General features: G+C 50.7%; 1 protein-coding gene across 1 annotated transcript; it reads right to left on the bottom strand.

Moving 5' to 3' along the window:
* Positions 1 to 8,559: 8,559 nt before the first annotated feature.
* Positions 8,560 to 20,453, bottom strand: IVD (isovaleryl-CoA dehydrogenase). The gene is made up of 12 exons (XM_020872329.2): positions 20,262 to 20,453; positions 18,624 to 18,713; positions 18,332 to 18,383; positions 16,820 to 16,989; positions 16,290 to 16,383; positions 15,155 to 15,291; positions 13,743 to 13,839; positions 12,621 to 12,714; positions 12,027 to 12,108; positions 11,284 to 11,388; positions 11,106 to 11,178; positions 8,560 to 10,453 (listed from the first exon to the last, which is right to left on the bottom strand). The coding sequence occupies exons 1-12, from the start codon at positions 20,412 to 20,414 to the stop codon at positions 10,320 to 10,322; spliced, it is 1,281 nt and encodes a 426-aa protein (XP_020727988.2). The 5' UTR covers positions 20,415 to 20,453; the 3' UTR covers positions 8,560 to 10,319.
* Positions 20,454 to 20,681: the final 228 nt, after the last annotated feature.

Below are 20,681 nucleotides of genomic sequence, written 5' to 3'. Positions count from 1 at the left end.
CAGCCCCCTCACCAGTCCCACAGGGGGAGCCCCTGCTATATGGTGCCCATGGCTGTATTCTGTCCACCCAACTGCAGTGGACAACTCTGGCCTCAGGTGGCTGGGTGCCTCTTTGCTGCATCTGGGGGAGGAGCCAGCTGCTTTCCCCATGGCTTTCCCACTTCACCCTCCCAACACCAGAGCAGTCTCCATGATTACAGCCATCTTCCTCTGGGTTTGGAAAGATTTTCCGTGGCATTGCTGATCACATCCCCCAAGCCTCCTTCTCCTGTAGGCTCCTAGCCATAGCCATGGACCCCTCCCTGCCAGTCTTCTGAAATCCAGAGCAGAGGCAGAATCACTGGTGGCTAATTGCCATCTTCCTTTAACCTCAGTGAACGCACGGGAGCCCAGGATCAGCTCCTCCCAGCAGAGTCACCTCCTGGAGAGGTCCCCAAACTAAAGTCTGGGCCACAAGGGCAGTGCTGACAGCACCACTGATACTTGGCACCAGTGGACCTGGACGTGATGGCAATTATATCGCGTCTGACTTGGACTGCCTCCCCTCCACCCAGCAAAGAAGAGTCCCTCTGAAACTGAAGAATCCAGCTGAGTACATGACCTAAGCAAGACTGAGCCAGACAGTAAATAACGAGGCAGGTGACAGACTCAGGCATGAGGTTTGACAAGCACTTCCCCTGATTTGGGAATATTATCCTAATTTTTAAACATCTTATGAGGGGATTTGCAAAAATCATGATTGGTTATATGGGCAACTCTTCTTTACTGAAATGCATATGGGGAAGTCAGCAACTTTCCTTTTCATTTGTTTCTGTCTGTTGGAGGGTGATCTATAATGACAGATAACATTTTCGGAGAGATTCCATGAGCTAAGTTCTTTATATACTCTCTTCCAATCTTCAGCCAGTCTTATGAAACCGGAAGGTATTATTCCCATTTTACTGATGAAGAAACTGAGGCAGAGAGGTTTGATAGCTTGCCCAGAGTCACACAGTTAATAAGTAGCAGAGTCAGGAGTCAAATCCCAGCCTTGTCACTTTTAATTGTTCCTTCATCTCTTGTTCCTCAAAGAGCTTTTCCAAACAATTCCTTATTCTTGTGTTTTCCAAATGTCTGTTAGCAACTAGTTTGAATTTTACACATGAAGCTGCTGTGAGCAACATTCATCTCACTATTAGACTGGAAGGCAAAATATTGTGAGTGTATTATCATATTTCTTTATAAAAAGAATATTCCTTTTGCAAAGCCTTTATCAAAAATACCCTTTCCTTGCCCTGTGCACTCATTTTGACACTGAAATAATGTAGTCTTTTAAGGACATCAGATACACCTTAACCAGCTTCCAACTACAGGCAAACCCAGCACTCTCTCAGTGTTTCAGGAAACTGCGAGTCATCATTGGCACCTCCCTCTCTCTCCTCAGCCACCATCCATATCTAATCCATCACCACAACCAGATTGTCATTTACCTCCACTCTTTGCACCTCCTCCCTACCCCAGCAACAGCAGCCGTGGCATCTGCTCAGACCAACCCCATCCCCCCACCCAATCCCGCAGCCTGTTCTCCACGCAGCAGCTGGAGGGATCTTTCCAAACGGATCACATCGCCTCCTTCTCCTGCTTAAACCCTTCTATGGTTCCTGCTAGCTGTCAGGATAAAATCCGAATCTGGAACAGAAAAGTGAGGCTGCTCCAGCTGGGAAGCTCTCTGATCCCTACCCGCATACCTCTTCCAACTGCACCCCTGAACCAGCAATGCTCCCTCCCCCCAAGCCTTGCTGGGCCAACTGAGGGTAAGGCCTGGGGTGAAGACCATGCCTGCACTGGGTCTTACTGTTTCCCCACAGCTTGGCAGGGTACCTGCACACACTAGTTCTCAGGAGCAGTTACTGAATGATGAATGAATAAATGAATGACTGGCAGAAAAAGCAAGCCTTTGCCTGTGCTGCAGCAGCAGCTCTGCGGTCTGCCTGCTTTGCCAGGTCACAGTGCTGGACTTTGATATCAGCTTAGAAAACTCTCTCCTGTAGCCACACTGTGTGTCAGGCCCTGCTGCTGGCCTTACACTCTCTCCTCCCAGCCCGGTTTCCTGTATGCAGGAGTAATTGTGATGTTACCTTGGCCTCTAAGTTTCCAACGTATGTGGGTTTTGTGATTTGTGTATATTCTTCCTATACGATTTTCTGATGATTAATTCAGTGTTTGGATTACAATACCTATGGGTTCCACAGGGAAGACTCTTTGAAATCTGGAGACAAAAACGTTACGGTGCTGGCTTTGGCAGTCCAGATGGCTTCGCAGAGAAGTTAGAATCTGTGGCCCCAGAATCCTGCTCTTTTAGCTGCTACTAAAAAGATTGGAGAACTCAGTTCAAGGCAAATCCTTGGGATTCCCCTGCCCTCTTCTGCCCCTCCCCCTGCAAGTCCGCTCTGGATGTTTTAGTTAAATGTGACTTCATTTAAATGAGCTTGGTAGAGGTTAACAGGAAGAGAGGTGGTCCCCTCCTGCAGCCCCCCCCAAGGAAGGCATTCATTATGCAAGTATTTAATGGTGGGTACCTCTGTTAAGCCAGGCTGCTGGGGACTCAGCAGCAAACCAGATTCGTAATATTTGGATGAGCAGTGCTTATGCTGGATCTTAAGGAATGGATAACAGTAGAACTGATTGGGGGGACTTCCTGGTGGTTGAGTGGTTAAGAGTCTGCCTGCCATTCCGGGGGACACAGGTTTGACCCCTGGACTGGGACTACCCCATGTGCTGTGAAGCAACTAAACCAGTGTGCTGTAACTACTGAAGCCAGTGTGCCTAGAGCCTATGCTTTGCAATGAGAGATGCCACTGCAATGAGAAACCCGAGCAATGCAGCTAGGGAATAGCACCTGCTCGCCGTAACTAGAGAAAGCCCGCAAGCAGCAACGAAGAGTGCTGCCAAAAATAATAATAATAAAAAAATAAAATATACTTTGAAAAAGAACTAATTGGGGTGATTAAGTGCTTATCAGTGTTTTCATATCTATCTCCCCAAGTAGACTGTAAACTCCTTTGGCCCCATAACTGTTCCTTGCCTTTGAATCCTGGCACCCCTAAATGAAGGTTGTTTTTCATTGACCTGGAGATTGGGGGGATGGAGAGATGGGTCACTCAAGTGTTCTGAGCCTGGGGTGCCAGGCTGAGGGGCAGGATGAGACTGGATAAGCTGGTCCATCCACCAACAGATGCTGGGAGTGGATGGTGGACCCCAGGAAACCCTTGCAAGATTCTGAGGTGCAGAGTGGTGGAGTTTCCATGAGGCTGCAGGGAAATGAGTTGACTGGCTTTTCCTGGTAATTGGGGCAGGCTGGGGTGGCAGGGAGTGGTGGGAAGGGGCAGATCAGAGAATCTAGTGGAGAAGAAAAATGGCTGAGTCACTTGGGGCTCCCATCCTCAGAGCAGAGGGGAATGTGGAAGTTTAAGGAATGCAGAATATGGGATACTTTTTTTTTTTTTAATATTTATTTATTTGGCTATGCCTAGTTGTAGTGCCAGCACATGGGATCTTTAGAGTTGTAGCGTGCAAACTCTTGGTTGTGGCATGTGGGATCTAGTTCCCCGACCAGGGATTGAACTCAGGCCCTCTGCCTTGTGAGCACAGAGTCTTAGTCACTGAACTAGCAGGAAAGTCCCAAATATGGGATACTCTGAGGCACCTCCAGGGCATCTTCAGGGTTCAGGAGTCCAGGATATGAGTCTCTAGTCTGCTTGGAAGTTTGAATGATCAGGTGGGGAGGGCCAAAAAAATTGCAGCATAAAACTCTGAAAGGACCCTAGGAATCAGTGAATGGGGCTTAGGGGTATGTGTGGCAGGATTTCAACACCTGGGCATCCTGCATAGGAGAAGACAAGAGAGGTCCCAGTTGCTTTCCAGTGAGGACTTCATCTTTCTTCTCTCTGGAGCCAGGCAGCCTCCCAGGAAAGGAGGGTATGCGGGCAGGTGGACCTTGCAGGACCTACCACAAGGTGTACTGTGCCCAGAGGCACCCAGGAGGTGGGGGCAGGGAGAGGTAGTGAGAGGGGCCAGCTCTTGCTGGATCTACATATCTAGGTGGTCATTCTTTACCTGAAACTGTTAACTGCTAGCTCTGGACCTTGGAAGTAGTCTCAGCATTGGAGAGCAGATCCCCTCTCCCCAGCCCGTGCAGTCATACAAAATTCACATCACTGCAGTCTTCATGAACAACCTTGCAATGGTCCCAACCCCACCCTTCCACTCTGGGCCAACAGCAGGAGTCTGGAAAGAAAGGGCTGGCTAGGCTGCAGGCCTAGGAAGGCCTTAGGAAGGATGTAAGGTCTCACATCCGTACCTCTTCTGATTTCAGATTCCTCCTCCCCTGATTTTAGATCTTAATTCATTTTACAATACATTTAAGTAAAACATTTTACTTTAGCAAGTAAAAGGACCTACCGTATACCCAACTTTGCCCAACCTAGCAAAGGTAAGGTAAGGTAAGGTAAGGTACACAGCCAAGGTACACAGGTATGGACAGAAACTTTGCTACTTTGTTCCCATAAATAGAACCATCATTTGGGGTGGGTCCTGGGTTGCCCTGAAAATACTCAGCTTGGCAGCGGCTGCCTCCTAAAACCCAAGCAGATGCACCCCAGGGACTCTCAAGGCAGGCCAGGCAGGTGGCCCCCATTGCAGGGCTTATCTCCCTTGGGCAGCTGCCAGCTCACGCTCCTTGCCTCCATTCCTGTGGCATGTCTAACAGCCTGTCTCTTGGTGAGTGCAGCCATGTGCGTGTCTGTATGTGTGCATGCGTGTTGCCCAGGGGGCACAGGGCACGGGTGTGTTTGGATGGAGATGGGCCTATCTCTGGGGCTCCCTGCAAGGCCCTACTTTTCTCTCCTTTCGTCCCTTGGTCTATTGCTGGTGAGGGAAGCCCTCTGTACTTCCTTCATTGAGCCCCTGTCCTCTGCAGAGGGAAGATATTTCCTGTGCTGAGATATCCGTGGGCCCGGAATATCGTTCCTCTCTCCAAGACAATGCCCACTTACCTGTTTAGCCTGTACTCATCCATGTCTTCCAGGGTAAAGCTGCATCAGGCTGCCTGGCAGAGTAAGTGGAAACAAAACTGTCCCTCTGAGGCTGGTCTGTGCTAACTCAGTGCTGGTCCAGGGCATGGACCTCCATAAAGGTTTGTTGACAATGGCTTATAGGCCTGGTCAGGAAAGCAGTGATGCACACTCTTCTGTTATCTGACTATTCCTTTTGCTGAAAAGAAGCTCATGGTATTGGCCATGGGGCTGGTGTGCCACCTCTACCTTGGGTCACTTCTGGTGGCATCACTGTAAAAAATACAGGCACACAACAGCTTTGGAAAACAATTCGAAATTACTTAATAAAGGTGATCACGTATACCTACAACATAGAAATCCCATTCCTGGGAATGTACCTGGAGACTCGCACATGTAAACCGGGAGACACATACAGAATATTTTAGAATAGCCCCAAACTGGAACCCACCCAAATGTCCATCAACACAAGAATGGATAATTAAATTGTAGTATTTTCACACAATGGAATATGATACAGGGCAAAAGTGACCAAATTAAAGCACCACTCATTAACAGGAATGAATCTTTAAAAACTACACAATGATGAGCCAGAGAAGCAAGACAGATGAATATATTTAGCACGAGTCCCATTGCACAAAGCTTAAACAGATGATCAAAATAATACTGTTAAGGGAGACACACAGACACAGGAAATCATAAAGAAAAGTGAGGAGAGGACTGTCACTAAATTCAGGATCGTGAGGCACACAGGCTCCTAAAATACTTGGAATGTTCTCTTCATTGGCCTGGGTGCTGGGTACAAAGGAGTTTATTGTCGTTTTTCACACTGCATATATACATGTTATATACTTTTCTGTATATATTCACTACTATATGTTTTGTTTAAGAAAAAAAATGAATGGTGTGTGTCCTGACTCTGTCCTCTTTTCATATCCAATCTCTACGCTTGTCTTCAGCTGGCAGAGAGGGGGCCAGGGTCCCTCATCACAGTTCCTTTCTGTTTCTGAGGGGGTCAGAGGACTATGGGAGGTGAGGGCCTTCCCTCTGCAGCTGGGCTTTGCTACTCCAGAGTGGGAAGGCCTGGGGGAAACAGGGCCAGGCGAGGCCGGCCGGCTCTGCTATCTCTGCCAACTCTGGGGATTAGGCCAGGGCTCTGGCCCACCTGTTGTTTCACTCATTCAGCATGAACATAGCCACTGAGCACTTACTGTGAGTACTGGGTGCTGTTGGGAGGGTTCAGATAAGTGAGAAATGGTCTTTGACCTCAAAGATCTGTATCATATACAGAGGTAATCACATTTACAAATAACTATGGTATCAATACAGGCAAAATGTGAGCTAAGTATCACATGACTTCTCATTTGCACTTTCAATAAATGTTTGTTGAACACCTATTATGTGCCAGAAACTGTGCTGGATAGTGAACATAAAAAGGCAGTTCAATCATAACCCTGACCCTTAAGTTCTTAGTCTAATGCATGGAAACAGACACAGATGAGATAAATAGGACTGTGGGGAAAGCCCCTGATGTAGAGATGCCCAGGAGAAGCAGGAAGAGGCCCCACTCAGGATGGGTGAGATGGGGACAGAGGACTGGGAAAGGTTGGAGAAGGGAGGCCTCCCTGAAGGAGGTAGTCCCTGAACTGAAGCTTCGGGGATGAGGAAACAAGACCAAGATGAAGGGCTAGGACATCCTCTGCAGAGGGATAAGCTGGAGCAAAGGTACAAGGTAAGAAGCTTCCTCAGGAGGACTGTTTCCAACCAGAATACAAGTACTCAGCGGGGATGTGAGAGGAGCAGCTGGAAGGGATGACCAAGGCAGATCAGGGTTGCATTTGCCTTGCAAACCTTAGATCTTAATAAGTGCTGGGAGCCACTGGAGGCTTTAGGGGGGCTTGATAGTTACCCTAGCTCAATACAGAGGAAGGGTTGAGGTGTGTGGATTGGAAGAAGACAGGCAAGTTGTCAGTTTGTTGTGGATTAAAGAACTATTCTGATAGGCTAGCTGTGTCTGAGAGTGGGTGGTGGGTGCAGGAGAGGCCATTTTCAGGAACAGCTCCTTGCCAGATTGACCAGGTGCATCACACGGGGCTCCCCTCTGGAACTAGTGTGGACAGAGGCAGGGACAGCCAGAAATGTGGATGGGGCTTTGAATCATCTGAACCCAGGGCCCCACACGCTGGCCTGCGGACATGAGGAATGTAGTGAACTTATAAATCAAACGTGTGCACTTTAAAGATCTATCTGCAATTAAACCAGTAAAGTAGCCATATCGCTTAAAAGCATGAAGTGAATTACCAACCGAAAGCTCTTGAAGATTCAAAAGGAGTTTCACCGTGGAATCGGGTGGAGGGGAGGGTTTGCAGTTTTTGTTTCTTTAAATTATCATAGTTCAAAAACCATTCACATAAAACAAATAACCCCCACCCCCGCCCAAACCGGCCTTTGTTCTCAATTTATGTTCTTTTAAAATTTTAAATTGATAAAAAGTGGCCTTTCTTGTATGAAGCCATACAAGATAGAGAATAGCCGGCTGTTGTTGAGCTCTATGCGTCTTGAAATACGAGGCTGGGAGCCGCCAGTCGCAAGCACCTTGCAGTTGTGGCGGGCGGCCGACAGGGGTCAGGAGAGCTCCACGCAGGGCTGGCGGAGCCGCGCCCGAGCCCGAGCTCGCGAGCCAGAGCCGAGCTCCGCGGTGCGCGCGACGCCTCGGGGGAGAAGGTTTGGCAGAGGGAGGGCTCTGGACCCTGTACCTGTCCTAGGCTGGGGTTCTCGACTGAGCGTCCTGGGTCTCGGTTCCGTCAGGCGGACGTGGACTGGGCGTCCGTCCCCAAATAAAAAAGAGGCGCTCCTTCTCAGTCCCCCACGCTTGGCTGACACCAGCCTTGGCTCCACGTCTGGGCGTGGCCGGTTCACCTACGGTTTTATCGCCTACGATGGGCAACTCACTCGGAAGCGGGCCCTGCGCTAACCTTTGTGTCTTGCACCGGGTTGTCATGATCAAGGAGTTAGTATGTCAAAATGAGACTTGAAATATAGGTGAAGAAGTGTCATACCAGGTTATATGAGTTTGTTCCTCAGGCCTCTGGAGGCGTGTCCTCCAGGCCCCAGCTCAGCTGCTCTTAAAAGGTTGCCCGTACCTCCTCATTATCCCTGGAGGTGTGATTAGGTCTGGGGCCCCTATAGGAATCCTTTTTTTTTTTCCTTTTTTTTTTACAGGTTGCCAAGTTCTGATAAAGGGTGTGCCCAGACCACACTTGGAAAACCATTCCCTTAGCTTCTGTTGCCGTCAGGACAGACAGGCAAGTAGGAAAACAAAGAACGGGATGGTCGTCAGCAGGGGAATTGGGCTGATAGTGACCTGCCTAAGACTGGAGTGGAAGGAGGCAGCCCCAGGAAGGAGTGGTGCTGGCAGCTGGCACTGCAGAGTTGCACAGTGTATGTAATCAACCCCACACTCCAAGAACCGCATGGCCCCTGCTTTCCCATTGTTCACAACTCAGACTTCACTTTTTTGGCTTTATTTTAAAATATTTTTATTTCACATATAGCATCTGGAAAATCATTGCTCTCCCCACGCTGGAGGCAGAGCTACATTATCCTCACTGACTGGCTGAAATACCCCATTCTGATGTCTTTGGGCTTCCAGCTACACTTCATTATTTTTACAAATTTATTATTATTTATTTTTTGCCTGTACCATGCACCATGTGGGATCTTAATTCCCCAACCAGGGATCAAACCTGCACCCACTGCATTGCAAGCGCAGTCTTAACCATTGGATTGCCAGGGAAGTCCCCAGTTACATTTTAAGCCCAGCAAGACCACCATTTTAGCCACATTCATCTCCAACACAGTAGGGAGCAGGGTGGGAAAGTGAAGGGACAGGGCCACAAGCCCCTCAGTGCAGGACTGGGCTGGGTTGGCAAGGAGCTGACAGCACCTGTCATGAGTGTCAGGCTGGGAACAGCTCTTGGCTACAGGCCAGGACTGAAAGTCAGAACAGGCGCTGCTGGGCTGCAGACCAAGAAAACCAGTTCTCTTTTAGGGACCTTAGATGAGGTGGGACAACCCAAAACTGTCACACCCTGACTGCTCCATCCAAGCAGCCATGCAGTGGGGCTCCAGGCTGGCATTCTCAGAACCCCTATTTCTGCTGATCTGGATTCTAGCTCCAGTTCTGATTTGGGGAAAACCAAATTGTCTTAATCTTTAAAAAAAAAAAAAAAACATGGGGATGGTTTCCAGCAATTTATAAGTTTCCTCTGGCTCCAAGACTCTTTCCACTCTGGCCTCCCTCCTTTCTTTAAAAATCACTGCAAGATCTGGAAAAGGGGGACTGAGCACTCCTCTCTCCTGTGGGTTGACTCCACCCTTGCATTTCCCATCAGCAGTGAGCAGGCTGGAAGCAGGGCCTGGATCAGCTGCACTCCAAGGACACAGGGCTGGAGCCAGACAGAAGGCAGGGACAAGTAGACTGCTTCTCCCCCAGCACACCAGTTTAGAAGCAGATGGGTTTGTTTCATGATATGTTTAATACAAAATGGCAGCAGCCACTGTGGACTGGTAACAAAATTAGCCATAGGGGGTCCAGAGAAATGTGCGCAGGCAGCCTCGGCTGGAGTCAAGCCAGCCAACCCAGGCCTGCTGCCCAGTCAGCTGGGGGCTGTCACATGGCCAGTGGCACTGGCAAGGTAGTGCTGGAGGCATCGAGCCTGGCCTTCACAAGCATGTGGACCTCTGCCCACTGTGAACTCTGGGTGGCACAGGTGTTCTGAAATGCCTGTTCCTAGAGGTCTGCCCCAGAGTGATGGAATTCCAGCTCTAAAAAATGAGGGACAGAGGAGGCTGCAGTGGGAGTGCCCACTCACACACTGCTGAAAGCTAGTGCCCCATAGAAACTGGCAGAAACAAAGGCTAGGTTTTGTGGGTATTTTTCCCCATAAAGAAAAGAGACTACCAAGTTCAAATTAATGAACTTGGTAACACTTCTAGTGTACTTGAGCAGAGGGTTCCCTGGCACAGGCTCATCCGAGGAAAAGGTGCTCCTCCTGGGAGGGGTAGCACCAGGCTCGGAAGTCAGAGAGCAAGGGCACAGTCACTAAAGCCCCGGAGAAGCCAGCCTGTTTCCTGAGGTGTCCATGTTAAGTCATTGCACACTTCTCCTGGGCTGGTGGGTGGGGCCTGCTGGGAGGAGAGCTGCGGCAGCTGTCCTTCCAGAGAAAGGCCTCAAGGTGCTGGGAAGCGGGGTGAAAGGTCTCGGGGTTAGTGGAAGTCTGCATTGAAAGCTCTGCCGATGACGAGCCGCCTCACTTCGCTGGTCCCAGCCCCGATCTCATACAGCTTGGCATCTCTCAGAAAGCGGCCCATGGGAAAGTCGTTGATGTAACCATTGCCACCTGCAACCATGCATGGGGCAGAGAAGAAGGACAATGAGAAAAGTGATAGGCAGTGGGCAAAGCAGGGGTCAAGCATCTAGAAGTGGGCCAGGAGGAGAGACTGATTGAAGAGAAGCAGCAAAAGGTGGTGAGAGGGAGGGTGGACAGGGGCGGGGGGTGTGTGGCTGGAAGGCCACTCAGAGTACTGAGGATGCCAGGCAGAGGCAGGGGAACCACTGGCAGACATGGAGAAGGGGGGGGGGGGGGCAGGAAACTACTGCATAGTACTTATTGGGTGCCAGGCCCAAAGAGGGGAAGTAACTTGCACAAGTCACAAAGCCAGTCAGTGGTAGAGCCAGGATTTGAATCCAGCCATCTGGCCCAAGCCTGCACTCTTAACCACTGTGCGGCAGTGAACTGAGGCTGTTCCACCTCTGAAGTGTCTCCTTTCCCCCATTTCCCAGTGACAGGACCAGGCTGGGAGATGAGAGGAGGGCACTGCTGAAGACAGTAGCAACTTGTGGCCTCTGGGGGTTTCCCATTTGCTTTTCCATGTCCTCCCCATAACTGTACTAAAAGTACAGTTCAGCTGCAGCACAGGGTGAGGAGTGGAGAGGAGCCTCTTCCTGGAGGTGGCCACAGGCTTTGGCAGTGGGGAGCAGGGGGCACTCACCCAAACACTGGATGCCGTCCAGGGCTACCTGTGTGGCACACTCAGCTGAGTAAAGAATCACCCCGGCACAGTCCTGTGGGCGGAGGCTCCGGGTTAGCGGGGTCAGCCAGGACCACGTGGTAGGGGCCCAACTCCGCCCCTGCCCTGGTGTGTGCCATCCCCTGGGGCCGGCTCTCACCTTGGCAGTGCAGTGGCCCTCATCACAGGCCTTGGCAACATTGTAGACATACTGACGACAAGCCATGAGGCGGGTGTACATATCTGCCATCTTCCCCTGCATCAACTATGCACAAAAGGAGGTCACAGGTCAGTGTGCTGGAGACACACTCCTCTCAGAATTGTTCCCTTGTCCTCAGTAGCAACCTGACAGCCAGGACTGGGGGCTCTTGGGCTCAGAGAGGCGATGGGACTTGCCTAGGAGGGCAGACACGGCAGCAGGCCTGGAGTTCAGGCCAGAGAGCTGCCGCTGAATCGCAGACCTGGTTGTCTGCCCACAGACCAGAAAGCGTGCCTTGAAATGTTACTCCCTCCCCACAACCAACTGGGCTTCACCCTCCAACCCTCCTAGGTTATTCATCTCAAACAAGCAGGGAGGTGACAGGAGACGGATTGCCTGACAGCTTCCAAAGCCAGGTAGCAGGCTGAGGAAGCCAGTGCTGCAAGTATTCAAACTCATTTTTGTTTTTTTTTATGCTACACCTTAAGGCTTGGTGGATCTTGCTGAGGCTTGCCAGATCTTAGTTCCCTGATCAGAGATTGAACCTAGGTCCCCTGCAGTATAGTGCAGAGGACTCAGGGAATTTCCTCAAGCTCATTTTTGGATGAAGAAGAGTAAATGCCCACAGCACATGCCCCATTTGCTCATTTGTTAAAACTTGAAACCAGAGAATGAGTACATCTTCACAAAACCATCCCACTCACCTGGAAGTGGCCTATCTTCTGGCCAAAGGCCTCCCTCATGTGCAGGTAGGGAATAGTGTGGTCGAGGACGGCCTGCATGATCCTGCAAGAAGGAGAGAAACACTGAGGAGGGGCTTTGCTGTCATCCCACTGCTGGTTGTGTGTGTGTGTGTGTGGGGGGGAATGCTAGTGTGGAAATGCCTGAGGTGGGGGGGCAGTCAGGTGAGACAAGGAGCTGGCATCTGAGGCAGGAGTCAGGAGCCTGAGGACGCTTGTCACCCCTGCCCAGTCACCGCACTGACTGCCCAGCACTTGTGTCCCTTCCCCCGAGAGCAGGTGGTGTGGTGGGACCCTGCAGAGACGTAACCCAGGCATCCTGCTTCAAGTTCTGAGCAACTAGTCAGGCTGGCTCCTCAGGTTTTTTGTCTGTCACTTAATGATATTTGCCTTCAGTGCAAAGAAAGCACATGTGACAGGAAAGGTAACTTTTTTGCCTCTAGGAGAGGATGCGCAGTAGCCGGGAGGTGGCTCCCGTGGGCCCCCAAGGGGAAGCGGCAGTGGGGCCACCTGCCAAGGAACTGTGACAACCCCCCCACCCCCATCCCTTGCACTCACCCAAGGGGCCCACCGGCCAGCACCAGCCTCTCCAGGTCCAGCCCACTCATCAGCACGTAGACGCCCTTACCTAGGTGGCCCAGGATGTTGGCAGCTACGGGGAAAAGTACCAGTCAGAGGGGAGTGAGCAGTCCATAGCCTCTTCATTTTTAGAAAAGCTGCTGGGTTTAGTAACAGGGCTCTCTCACAAGCCAGTAGAAAAATTTGCCCCATCTCAACAGGTTATGTTGAGATGGTTCTGGTCAATACAACCCTCCTTCCTCCCCAGTGAGGTCCATGGATGAAGCTGTCCAGGAGATGGGCCATTTGGAGCTGGTGACGGAAACTGCTGAGCACATCCCCACTCTGGAAGCGAGGACACTGGGTGGCCTGGGGGGCTGTGGGCAGGAAGCTGAGTGCAAAGGGTTGACACCCCTGCCCCATCTTTAACGCTAGTGGAGTTTTTTCTTGCTGACAGAGGAGAGTGTGCACCGATCACCCCTCCCTAGATGCACTTTATAACCAAAGTGCCTTCTCTCAGATGGTGGATCGCAGCAGGGAAGGGATAGTTTCTGGCTGAGGCACAGAGCCAGTCTAACTGATCAAGTCTGTGCCGTCCATCTCCTCAGAGCATCACGGGGCTGCTGGCTCTCCCACAGCATGGCACATTTTCACTTCAGGGCAGAAATACTCATAGACTGAACTGCCTTTCCTTCACCGAGTCTAGTTCCACCCATTTATTCAGATGGCTTTTCAGCGTCGTTAATGATTACCTCATACTGGCTCCACAGGCAAGTGTACCTATGAGGCAGTCCAAAGGAGGCGAGTGGGGGAGGGCAGAGCTTACCCTTCTACCCCAGAGACTGCACTGCCAGCCCCAGGCACAGTGTGTGTCCACACAGGAAACCACCCAACCCTGCAGCCACAGTCAGGCATGCAGCCGCAGGGGCTCTGGCCGGGAAGGACAACTGTCCAGCCTGAGACCCACACCTCTGGGCTCGTGGGCCAGGGCACAGTGGCAGGCCTACTGATGGCCACTTGTGGTTGGTGAGCTAACACTGGTGAGGCTCTCTGACTAAGAGTCAGGCTTTCTCAGCATGTGACGGGGTCAGGACAGGGACTCCCTCATTTTCACAGACTCACCAGGAACCTCGCAGTCTTCGAAGACCAGCTCACAGGTGTTGGAGCCCCTCATCCCTAGCTTGTCCAGCTTCTTGGAGGTGCTGAAGCCCGGCATCCCCTTTATGGGAATAAAAGGAGGTCCTAATTACAGAGCAACCCCCCCCCACCCCCGCCAGGAGGCCAAGGAAAAGGAAGACCCCTGGGAAGTATCCATCTTTCCATCCAGTCCCCATCCTTGCCTGATACACCAGCGTTCTACTCACCAGGCCCCTACTCTGTATGTGACTACCCTATTCCTGGAGAAGCCAGCCCTAACACCTTACCCCAGCCTCCCTGCTGTTGGCTGCATTTCCCCCAGTTCTCACAGGAGCAGTTTTTCTCCCAGTTAACTACCTGATCCCCAGGGCCCTTCTGACTCTTCCTGGTTGTGGTTCCTTTCCTCTGGGGAAGTCACTTCTAAGACACTGCCCCAGCCCACTCAGTTCCTTTGCCCCCTTGTCCCTCTGCCACTTGCACCTCATGGAGTCCCTACTGGGATCAACTCGATCCAGTGTGCTTTGCACGCATCGGATGCAGAACAGTCAGGCAGGTGCCCAGCAGGGGCATCTGCATCTGCCCTCCAGGAGGGCACATCACTTTCCTCTAGGAGACATGAGCACCTCGGCTCAGCCAGGAGAGTTCTCTTCTCGGCTGTGTCCTTTGGGCTACTCACTTTTCTTGTTCTCCAGTCCCTGTTGGACAATCTCCACCCTCTCCCCATGCAGGATACTGGAAACCTTTACAACACTCATTCTTGAAACTGTCCACTCCCCTGTCCACCCTCCCCGGGGCCCTGGCCTCCTCCTTAGGAACCATTAGGCAGCTGGTTCCTCCACTAACACTGGCCCCCCACCCCGCCCTGCTTCCTCTCCCTCAGTTCACCATTGTGCTTTGCTTACTCACTCTGACACATCTCACTTTCTCTCTCTCCTATTTTGTTTTTCTCTTTACCAAAAAAAAAAAAAAAAGGTTCAGTTCTCTCCCATTGCTAAAAGCCAACTGAAACTGCCAACTTTTCACTCTAACTCCTGCCATCTCCCCGGTGCCTCTACTGACAAGACTTGGAAGGTGCAGTCTCTGGTCCCGACCAGCATCCTCCAGACTCACCCCGCAGGCGGCTCACTCCAGGTACACCCCTGACACCCCGATGGCCCTCATCTTTCAGGACGTCCAGACAGCCTGGCTTTGTGGATGATTCCACTGTCCTCGGATTTGACCCCTCCTCCCCGGACTCCACGTTTTGGCTACCCTCGCTTCAGTCTCCTCTCTTGCCCCATTCCCATCCCAGGAGGGAGCTTGGCAGAGCGCACCACACTGATGGTCTGTGTGATCACTTGAAAGAGGTCATCGCTGGTGCCATTCTCAGCCTCCCACCATAACTCCCCCACATTCACCTTCTCCACAACGAAGGCTGTGATGCCCCGAGAAGCTGGCACAACAGTCACATCAGTCTTAGCGTAGACAACAAGGACATCTGCATCAGGACCATTGGTGATCCAGAACTTGTTGCCATTCAGGACATAGTGATCTCCTAAGGAGATTGCCGGGAGAAATATCAATAACCACAGATATGCAAATGACACCACCCTTATAGCAGAAAGCAAAGAACTGAAGAGCCTCTTGATGAAAGTGAAAGAAGAGAGTGAAAAAATTGGCTTAAAACTCAACATTCAAAAAACTAAGATCATGACATCGGGTCCCATCACTTCATGGCAAATAGATGGGGAAACAAATGGAAACAGTGAGAGACTTGATTTTTTTGGGTTCCAAAATCACTGCAAATGGTGACTGCAGCCATGAAATTAAGGGACACTTGCTCCTTGGAAGAAAAGCTATGACAAACTTAGCATATTAAAAAGCAGAGACATTACTTTGCCAACAAAGGTCCGTCTAGTCAAAGCTATGGTTTTTCCAGCAGTCATGTATGGATGTGAGAGTTGGACTGTAAAGACAGTTGGGCACCAAAGAGTTGATGCTCTTGAACTGCGATGTTGGAGAAGACTCTTGAGAGTCCCTTGGACAGCAAGGAGATCAAACCAGTCAATCCTAAAGGAAATCAATCCTGAGTATTCATTGGAAGGACTGATGCTGAAGCTGAAACTCCAATACTTTGGCCACCTGATGCAAAGAACCGACTCATTGGCAAAGACCCTGATGCTGGGAAAGACTGAAGGCAGGAGAAGAGGATAACAGAGGATGAGATGGTTGGATGGCATCACCAGCTTGTTGGACATGAATTTAAGCAAGCTCTAGGAGTTGGTGATGAACAGGGAAGCATGGCATGCAGCAGTCCATAGGGTTGCAAAGAGTCAGACGTGACTGAGCAACTGAACTGAACTGAAGGAGAGGAAGTTGGCTACTTGCACAAGCGGTGTGGACCTGTCTTAGCCAGTCAGTCCACCACCACTTCTGTTCACAAAAAACTGTCCAGCTGGCAAACGCTTCTGGAAACCCAGCAGAGGCACCTCCAGTCAACCCATTGGTCTGTCCCTCTGCCCATTTCAGCTCCCAAATCAAGAGCAGCCTCACCTTTCTTATCTGCTTTCAGCTTCATGGAGACAACATCAGAGCCAGCATTGGGCTCACTCATGGCCAGGGCTCCGATGTATTCACCACTTATCAGCTGCAAGAAAAACCCCAAAGGGTCTCATTATGACCTGAAGTACCCAGTAGGGGCTCACTGGGACCATATCTTGCCTGGTCACGTGACACCCCTCCAAGTCCTCTCAGATCCGGGTACAGGAAAAGTCCTAGAAGAGAAGCCCTGTATCCACAAAGCTGAAGCTCTCTCTCCTTTTCCCATCATTCCCTTTGCAAGGGAAGCTAGTCTGAGGCTTCTGTTTCTTAAAGTGCTCAAGTAAATGTTGTTCAGTGATGAATTGGGTGTTCTGGCCCTGTTTAATAATTTTTTTTGACTGAAGCATTTTAAAGCAAATCTCTGACCCCTTCCTAGCCCTAGCAGATTCAGGGCAGCCCGCTACAGAAAGCAAGTCTGACCAGCCCTCCCCAGTGGGAGAGGAGCTTCATGCTGGTGTGTTCCTCCAGCCCCACTTCCTCACCTTGGGGAGGTACTTCTCCTTCTGGGTCTCGTTTCCATTCCGCACAATTTGGTTGATACAGAGGTTGGAGTGGGCTCCGTAACTGAGCCCCACTGCTCCAGACACTCGGGATATCTCCTCCATCACCAGCACGTGTTCCAGGAAGCCCAGGCCAGAACCACCATACTGAACTGGGGGTGGGGGGTGGGGGGTGCAGGGGAGTGGAAAAGGCAGACCAGGTTAAATGAAGATACTGCCTTACACGCTGTAGAGGAATACTGTGACAGCACCTATTCCAAGTTCCCTCTAGCAAAGTCAATAGGCTGATGGCTGTGAACCCTGCTTGCAAGCTCACAGGACTAGTTTTAGTTTATTCTGCTGCCTCTGGTCAACTAAGGTGTGGTTCAGAAAACAGTCACTGCAACTCCTGATTTATCCTGATTTAAAAACAGGGCTGTTTTTAAAAATGATTTTATTTATTTATTTGGCCACACCATGCAGTTTTTGGAATCTTAATTCCCCAACCAGGGATTGAACCTGGGCCCTTGGCAGTAAAAGCACGGAGTCCTAACCAGTGGATCACTGGGGAATTCCCTATCTCAGACAGACCTCTTAATGAAGACAAGAAGACCTGAGCATCCACTACTCAGAGAGCTTAAGAAGTGTGTTAAGTCTAAATTAATTTTTAAGTGGTTACATCATTACTCATGATGTAAAATTTCTACAATCAGCTTAAAATCCTAAGAATTGTCTCCAAGTGGTGAGGGGAGGGTGTAAGGAGAATATTGTGGTCCACCTTTACTATAATGCCCAGTGAACATAGGCCAGAGCAGGGTGGGCCATCCAGGTTTTGGCTGGCAAAGCTGCAGGCTCATCTCTTTACTGGGCACTGTAAGCCAGGCCGGCCTTTGCATCAGAGGCTAACACCTGAAACAAAGCCCACCAGCTCCTTGCCCTCATCTCCTGGAAACAAGTAGTAAGGCCTATAGGGGACTCTGGATAGGCCGAGGGATAGTCTATTAAATACACCATCTGGCCACCTCACATGGAGGCTCAGATGGGTGTCCCTCTCCCCAACCACCCCCCAGTCTGCTTCCAAATGAGCTCTTGGGTCAAGCTGTGGGCAGAGGACACACAGGCATCCCCCACAAGGACACACTGCCCTGAGTGGTTCTGTCTTCACACTACTGGTAGGGCAGAACTTAGGGACTAGAGGAGGCAGTAAGCCTGAGGTATTAAGATCACTGCTTGATCTGGAGTTTTCTAAGCTCCCCAGATCATCTGAGGGAACTGCTTAAGTGTGCAGATTTCAAGAGTCTGGGTAAACCACACTTCTGATCTTTTAACATCACTGCCTAAAGAAACAGAGCAGTTTATTCTTTTCTGGGTGACTTAATGGGTACTTTCTCAGGTCCAAGAGGGAGGAGACTGGGTTACTTTGAGTAAGACCTTTCCTCTACTTTCCTTCTTCTTTGGGAAATGTGTTAAAGGACATGCAAAAAAAAGCTCTATAGGGAAAGAAACCACACTCACCAGGGGCTGTGATGCCCAAGACTCCCAGGTTACCCAGCTGCTTCCAAAACTCCTGCCAACAGAACCGAGACGCACAGTGGGTTGTGAGAAGGCAGCCAGTCACAGGTGCCAGGCACCTCTGGAACAATGAGACGCAAGGGCTCCCCAGAAAGGGGCTGCATTCTTAGGGGGCTTTTGTTCACCAGAAGACTGTGTGAGTCTTGCCAGGCAACAGTGCAATTCCCAGCCCAGCCCAGTCCAGCTCCCAGACTGCCCCCACCCCGTCCCTCTCAGTCTGGGCCTCACGACTTACTCGCAGGTTCTTGAACTCATTACTTTGGTCGATCTCCTGGGCCTGGGGGGCGAGATGCTCCTGAAGGAACTTAGCCACGGTCTGACGAAGCTAGAGGGAGAGAGGTGGATGGATGTTGCTGAAACAATACATAATTGCCGCTGAGGACAGTGTTTCCACTACTGAGGACAGCTTCAGAGAAACAGGACACAAATAGCCTCACCAAACAGCATCAAACTGAGAGGCCCCACTAGTTTATGCTTCCTTAGATGTGATCCTCACCTCTCTTTTTAAAGATTATTTTTTAAATATCACTCCCCTACGCAGATCATTCCATGGGCTCCCATTGTCTTTAAAAGACAACTTCTTATACATGTATATGTATAACTGAATCACTTTGCTATACACCTGAAACTAGCACAACATCGTAAATTAACTATACTTCAATTTTTAATTGTTAAAAAAAAAAAAGAGACAAACTCCTTACCCAGGACCCGAAGGCCCTGTGAGGTAAGCCCTGCAGCTCTTTCAGCCTTCCCCAGTACCCTTCTCATCTCCAGACATGCTCCCTTCAGTTCTTGGCATGTGTCAGGCTTTTTTTTTTTGCCCATTAACCTTTGGCTAAAAGAGATAATTCATAAAGCGATTAGAGCTTGTTCCTTGGAAGGAAAGCTATGACAAACCTAAATAGCATATCCTCATTGGAAGGACTGATGCTGAAGCTGAAGCTCCAAATACTTTGGCCACCTGATGCAAGGAACTGACTCACTGGAAAAGACCCTGATGCTGGGAAAGATTGAAGGCGGGAGAAGAAGGGGATGACAGAGGATGAGATGGTTGGATGGCATCACCAATTCAATGGACATGAGTTTGAGCAAACTCCAGGAGATATTGAAGGACAGGGATAACAACAACAAGAGATTAGAAACTCCTTCTGGCAGGAGACTCCTTCTGGCAGGAAATCTTGTGAACTGGGATTGAGCACTTGCTGCCTGAGATGATTCGAAGCTCGGACTGCTGCCTAATGCAACTGGATTTTTGGAATTCTCGGCAAGCTCAGGCACTTGCTGAGGACCACAGGAGAATTGCATTTCTCGGGAGTTCAAGCCAGTGTCCAAGTGAACAGTCTCCTTCCACCAGGAATAACTCTGGTTCTGCTTGATTTGTAACAATCTCTTTCAAGTGTTTTTCAGCTTTGTGCTTGACCCCATAGGTTGAAGAATTATAGCCAGACTCCCCTGTGCATTTCAACTCCACCCCCAACCCCAAGATGTGTATTTGAAAAAGATTTAATGGTGATGATTAACCAGGTTTGAGAACCACAGCCTTAGGCAGTTTTGAGGTGTAAGAGGCCTTCAAAGAGATTGAGGGCCCTATTGGCAAACGAGGGTAATCCTCTGCAGATTCACCAAAACATCCCCTCATGCTCCCCCCGACTCCTGTCTCCCAGGAGCGTTCCTGTCCTGGACCCCTCGCCTAACTTCCGCAACCAGGCCTTGGTGCCTCCACAGACCGGAGGCTCCGGTCCGCGGCCGCCCCCGCGCTGGCGCGCTCAGAGCCCCCAGAACAGTCATCGCTACTGGGTGAGTGCCAGGCAGAAGAGCGCCCGGGTGACCACCGACCACGGATAAGGGGCAGAAGGAGGGTGAGCCTCCCTACCTGCTTCTGCTCCTCGTTTAGCCCATTGATTGCATCGTCCACGGGCAACAGCGAGTTGGCCCGCTGCGTAATCCGGCCAGCAAGCGAATGCAGCGGCAGTCGCGTCCTCCAGCTTGCCAAGCGCCGACCCAGTAACCAAGCTGCAGTCGCCATCTCTGCCTTGGCCCTGGAGCGGGAGCACAAGCAGCTGAGAGCCAGACCTGCTAGCTCCACCAATCCCCGGCTTCGCTGCCGCCACCCAATCGGCGAGGGGGTGGGTCTCCAGCAGCCAATCATCCTCAGCGGCCCGCCAAAGGACAGGCTTTCAGGCACCAGCCAATCAGGCACAAACCCGGCGAGGTGGGTGTGCTTGGTGGGGAAGCTGGATCTGCCAGCGACTTGTCCGGGTTGCAATGTTTTTGTTTTTGTTTTTTAAAGTGG

Source organism: Odocoileus virginianus, chromosome 6, assembly GCF_023699985.2.
Source record: "Odocoileus virginianus isolate 20LAN1187 ecotype Illinois chromosome 6, Ovbor_1.2, whole genome shotgun sequence".
Taxonomy (NCBI): domain Eukaryota; kingdom Metazoa; phylum Chordata; class Mammalia; order Artiodactyla; family Cervidae; genus Odocoileus; species Odocoileus virginianus.
Note: the sequence above shows the minus strand (reverse complement) of the source record. Positions and strands in the feature narration are given on the sequence as shown.